Here is a 5927-nt window from a genome sequence, read left to right as displayed (position 1 = left end):
TATTCATTCATAGCATATATTTTGTTTCATTTTGGAGAAGTATAATATTTATTAACTTAAATTGCCTATCTGTCAATAATTTACCATCATCTAGTATATGTCTAGAATTATCAATTTGAAATTAATACATCAGAAAACATGTTTTATGTCATATTGTGGTCTTACAAATACAGGAACCCAAATAATCATTCGTTTAAATTATATTTTTACTTTATCTTTATTTTTTTAAACAGTTTACTTAACCATTAAATGACGTAAGAAACTAAAGCAATAACGAAATTTTATTTGATAAACGAAGTTTAGAATATTAGTTTTCTAGAAAATTGTCTATATGTTCTCAGTATTTTATTTCAAACTTAATAAATGATTCAATTTTAATTTAGCCTTGTTATTTGAAAATGGTCATATTTTATATATTTGACCAAATTTTATTGATAAATTTTAGTAAATTGTAAAAAATGTATATGTCTAGAATTGTTCATTTGATGTTAATACTTTTCATGTCATACTGTGCTGCTGCCCGAATGAACATTAATTTTAATAATCTTTTTAATATAACTAAATTTTTTAATCAACTTGTTTAAACTTTAAATAAAACAATAAAAAAAAACTATAAACTAAGTTTTTATTTATTTTTTCTAGAATTTCTAAAAAAATTCAATGAATCTGTTATAATTTATCTCAGTTAGTTAGATTTGAAAATGAGCATTCATTAAATATTTGACCAGATCTTTCTGGAAATTCCTAGCAAATTGTAGAAAATATATGCCTTCTCTATTCTTTAAAACTTTACTACCAATATGTATGGCACAAAATTTTATGTAATTTTTTTTTATATTGTTAATCTACAAGCACGGATAATGAATTCATTACGGCACTAAAGTAAAACAACGGCTACTAAGTTAGTGACTTTCAAATTGCATAACAGAGAAAGTTGATCCTAAACAGAGTTACAACACTTAATTATTAAGTGCTCCCTCTAATTAAGTGTTGTGTTTTTCACTTTCTTGTTGCGAACACTTGAAAACAATTTTATATTCTACATAAAACTCAATTTCCTAACAGCGGTATTAATTAGTAATGGTTTTAAATTTTATAAATTCTTTTGCAATTTGAAGTAGGTTTTTAAATGTAAAATTTCCCAGCGTTTTGGGTTTTAATACAATTGATGGAGAAGGGTTGACTAGCAATTGAATATTATTATTTATAAAATGGTAAGAAAATTTGTAATAAATTTGGAAAAAAATTTTTGTGGAAAAGGAATCTCGTGACATTTTTTTCAAAAAGACTACTATTTGTATCTAAAGTAAAATTGTTAGCAAATATTGATTCGTCAATTATGAAAACTCTGTATTGGTTTCTATATCAACAGATAATAAATCCATCAAGATTTATTCAGGAATTTACTTTTGATAAACAATTGTTGTTAACAGGTTTTAGAATTATATATGATATTGTCTGCCTGTTTATGTGTGAGTATGAATGAAATTAGTAGGAAATATTAGCACACCAATCGATTAAACCTTTTTACAACTCTTCACAAACTTGTCCTAAAATTTCACCCGGAACATATCAGTGAAGCCTAAAAATCCTTCTAGCATCATCACAACAATATTTCTTTTTAATAACCATTTTAACTACAGCCGAACTCCTATTATTCCGGGACTGGGATCCTGCACAGGATCGTTTTAGCCGGTTAATCCGAGGTTTAGGTATTTAAAAAAATATTAACACAAATGTGGAATAACACTGTTATTCCGTGTGTATGTACAGATTGTAGGATACATTTGGAAACAAAAACCGACCATAAAATGTACAAATTAGCAATAACTATAAAATTATTATTTTTTTTTTTTTGAAAAAAAGAGAAAAAAAAACTGTTTTTATTTTACAACATTCACAGAATCTTTAAATGCAAAATTCTATCTACTATTTTTTCATTATTATAGCATCTATCCTCTTCCGTTTCTTTGTTGTCACTTCTGTTTCTCACAAGGCCGGTTAATCCGTGACTGGTTAACAGGGATTCCTACTAATATAACCTAAATTTCAGTAAGTTCAAGTTTTAATTAAAATATATATTTTTTTATAGCTCATTATTACTGTTTATAGTTTAGATAACAGTGGAATGGATTGTGAATAATCAATGGTTTATTGTATGAATTGTTTTTAACAGTTGTGTCCTATCTCAGCAAAAACTGTTTAATATTTTTATTTTTGCACTACCCAATTACAGAAAATGTTTTAGCCATATACTTAATATTTACAAATGGTAACATTCTGTCCTTGTTATGGGATGAAAAATGAACCCACAGGAATGCAAAACCTACAGATTTTGTACAAATTATTTGGTGGATAATTCTTAGACATAATTATTTAATCACGCAAATGTCCTTAAATATTATTGTAATAAAGCAATAATACAGCAGTCTAATGATAAAGTATACTTACTTGCTATGACTGCTAGGTAAGCAGTGAGGTAGGATGGTTCGTCATTGACCAGCCCCTTGACGGAAGCGCTAGACCCGAGGTTCTTAGTTGGTGACATAGCTTCTTACTGAATGAAAACTAACTACTCAATGTTAAGGAAATAAATTCAAAACAAATATCTTATGAAAATTAATAAGTAGCAGCAAAATATCAGTCGGTCACTTCAGTTACTTCGTTAATTTACTACGCTCGCCGACAGGAGTCAACTAAGTGATCGCTTAGTGCCAATAACGCAATCACGAATGCTCCCAACAGATTGATGTCATATCTCTGCGAGTTTATCTTCGAAACAGACCGTTATACTGACGAATACCGTTATCCCTTTATACCTTGATTGATTGCTATCAAATTACGATTTATTATCAGAACGCTTTAAATATCAAATGGGAAGATAAAGTACTTGATATCGGTGAAGTTCTGCTACACCACTTGTGCAACCAAATTGCGATAAGTTAGCTCCAATATTTATTCCACACTCTTACAGGTGGTCGAAAATACTGTAACACAAGGCCTGTCTGTATTAATTTTCTTTTTTTTGATATTTGTAATAGAGTGATTTTTGACAAATTGGGTCAGTACCACCATTTGGATTTTAAAGTAATTTTTTATTCATCACCTATTCATCAAAACTCGGAAACGAACGACATCAAACCGCTTTATTGGTCCAGACTCTTTTAGTGTGTTTAGAACCGAATCAAGGCCAACGAACCGGTTCTTCCTTTGAATTTCAGAATTGTAACAATAAAATAAAAGATATGGAATTGGGTGACCAATGGGCCCACCTCGGAGTGTAGAGGAGAATCCTTTAGTCCCAATTCCTTGGTTTGATATGGATAAGAAAACGAAAGCCATTCCCGTTGGCGACCAATGTTTGTCTCAATAACTTGATTGTCGGTCGGTGGCCACTTTATTACGGCAAATAACCATCCTATAATTAAAGGAACTCTCACACAGAAAAAAATTCGCTCAAAATTGTATGCAAAAATATTGAGCTAACTTTTTATACACAATATTGAATAGTTGTGGATCCCTCACCCTACAGAAAAAAGTTCAGTGTTGATTAATCTTTTCAGGGTGAAGGGATGTCGTCTCTGGTTTTACTCAGCCGTAGCAGCCTGCTTCGATTTACTAAGGGCTGACACGGAGGTAGCAAATAAAACAGTTGTATGGTGAGCAGCATTGATGGAAACTCTTAGTAATAATAATAATAAGAAAAAGTATGTGTTGGTTAGGCATTGGAATCGACCCTTGGTCATTGCAATCTACTTTCGTGAACTGAGCCTGGAACCAATTGTGGTGCACGTTGTGGCAGCTTTCGACAAAGTGAAGAATTTTTGCGCAATATTTTGTCAGCCCCCTCGCTCTACGCTCTCTTCTACAAAATTTTGACGAGTCCGAAAAAAATGTCTAATGGGATTCTCAAAGTTTTGTGAATGGTCGTTGACCCGTCACACTGCACAAAAATTTGTACAAAATTTCAGCGTCGATGAAACGTTTCGCAAAGGATGGACGGTGACTCGTGTTGTATTCTGTTATAGCTATCTATGCTACTTTAGTCTACTAGAGGTTACAAGTATCTTAGTTGCATTGTGTGCAGCGTTAATGGATACTCTAATAGCAAGAAGAAGAACGAGTGTGGGTCAGGAATTGGTTGAAGAATCGACTTATTTAAATAAAAATAAGTGTGTTGAACTTTTTACTGTAGCGTTTTATTATTATTTAAACCTGAAAAACTAACTTATATGGTCCAGTGGTCAAGTCGTTGGAATTATGTAAATTGAATACTAATCAAGTAGAAAATAGTTTTGAATTGATTCAAACCGTATCATTTATCTTTGGGTTATTAATTACTCAGATATCCTGGCAATCCCTTTTGACACTAGATAAGACAAACAATTACATGGTACTACTTATCGCCCCTATTCTGAAATAATATACATATATTGCAAATTGAAGATCGTTGGACCCTAAAAATGGTATACATACAAAATTTTAAAATAACAAAACAAATTATGGCTCGATTCCGGCTTCTTCTTGGAGTTTAAATTCTTTGGTCAACCTGAGCTCCCCCCTCCCTTCTTCCAAAAAAATAAAAACGATTTAATTGCTCAACTAATTCACGAGAAAGGATCCTCACACTCTTATATCCACACAAATGGCATGGAATTTTCTAGTGCTAATTTTATATTTTAATCAATCCTATGTACAAATAAACATTATGTTAAAAATTCATTTGATTCAAAACGAACCGAAAAAAAAGTTGGTTAAGTGATTTACATAAGGCATATTACCGGTCTGGAAAATTTAGTACATACTTATTTTTTTATGTAAGCTGAATTATATCACAGTTATCGAATTTCTTACTTTATACAAATTGTGACCAGTTTATTTATATGAATCGATTGATCACCTATTATAATTTTTCGAATATAAATATTAAATAAATTATAAAAATACATTACGTAGTTAACAGCACTAATAATGCTCATAAAGTTGAATACACAGACTTCCGTACACAGTCTGCCATCTGGTCAGAAGTGAACTGATCAAATGCTGGCGATTGGTAGGGACCTTTCAAGGTCACTGAGTCTATGTGAGTTTAAACAGGGAAACGTTATATAAATTTCTTTTGTATGCACTTTTTTCTGTTAGAAAATCACGGTAGTTATGCCATTGAACTTTCAAAAAACCAAATTTTAAGTAGATTTTTATTCATACTAACTTTCGATTAATTTTGGTTCCAAGCTAACAAAGAAAAATTGACTAGTTCAGTAATTACAGAAAACCTATACTGAATATATGGAAAAACAATGTTAGAAGAGTCTTGTATATAGTATTTTCAATACTTTTCTAAATTTATCAATACGAAAGTATGATGAATTTTTGATTAATTTTTAATAGAAAAAATTAGTAAAGGTTTTTTTTATAGTAAAAAGATAAATATAAAAAAATAAATGTGGATTAAAAATTTCTCAGTTGGCTCTTTGCAAACCCTAATTTTTTTACGTCTATAAATGGAGATATTTTTCATAGGTGAATGGCAGGTTTATATGGACACATCATAAAAAATACCGACTTCATTAAATATCGTTACTTTTAAATATTACAAAGAAAACAAGTCGTAATCATATCCATAGTTTATTATACTTAAGTAAGATCTGTATTTTTTTTTTTTTTTTTTTTTTTTTTTTTTTTAACTGAGACAGATAAAAAATCTTTAATGTAATTTAATTTAATTTAATGTGATTTTAATTTATTGCGTTGTAAGTAACAAACTGAGCACTCAGTTGATAAAGAAAAAGTTTTATTCCCTCAATAGATATTCAAAATTTCAGATAGACAGTAAACAAAACATGTTACGATTCGTATTAATTATAAGATTAATAAAAAAGTACATATGTACGTCTGTACATGAGAAAATGATAAAAAAATCATAA

General features: G+C 29.9%; 1 protein-coding gene across 3 annotated transcripts in view; it reads right to left on the bottom strand.

Annotated features, from left to right (window-relative positions):
* The window catches only part of LOC106685507 (facilitated trehalose transporter Tret1), a 24895-nt gene extending 19864 nt beyond the window's left edge, over positions 1-5031 (bottom strand). Inside the window, exons 1-2 of one of the 3 annotated variants that reach the window (XM_014428216.2) lie at positions 4953-5031; positions 2452-2557 (exon numbers count right to left, since the gene is read on the bottom strand). In XM_014428216.2, coding sequence (XP_014283702.1) covers positions 2452-2548 — 97 coding nt within the window. In that variant the 5' untranslated portion in view covers positions 2549-2557; positions 4953-5031. Of the gene's footprint in view, positions 1-2451; positions 2573-2661; positions 2808-4952 lie in introns of those variants that run through there. The other 2 variants (XM_067053415.1, XM_014428217.2) reach the window with 2 other exon arrangements.
* Positions 5032-5927: the final 896 nt, after the last annotated feature.

This window comes from Halyomorpha halys, unplaced genomic scaffold (genome assembly GCF_000696795.3).
Source record: "Halyomorpha halys isolate HHAL.00 unplaced genomic scaffold, Hhal_1.1 Scaffold705.1, whole genome shotgun sequence".
NCBI lineage: Eukaryota > Metazoa > Arthropoda > Insecta > Hemiptera > Pentatomidae > Halyomorpha > Halyomorpha halys.
Note: the sequence above shows the minus strand (reverse complement) of the source record. Positions and strands in the feature narration are given on the sequence as shown.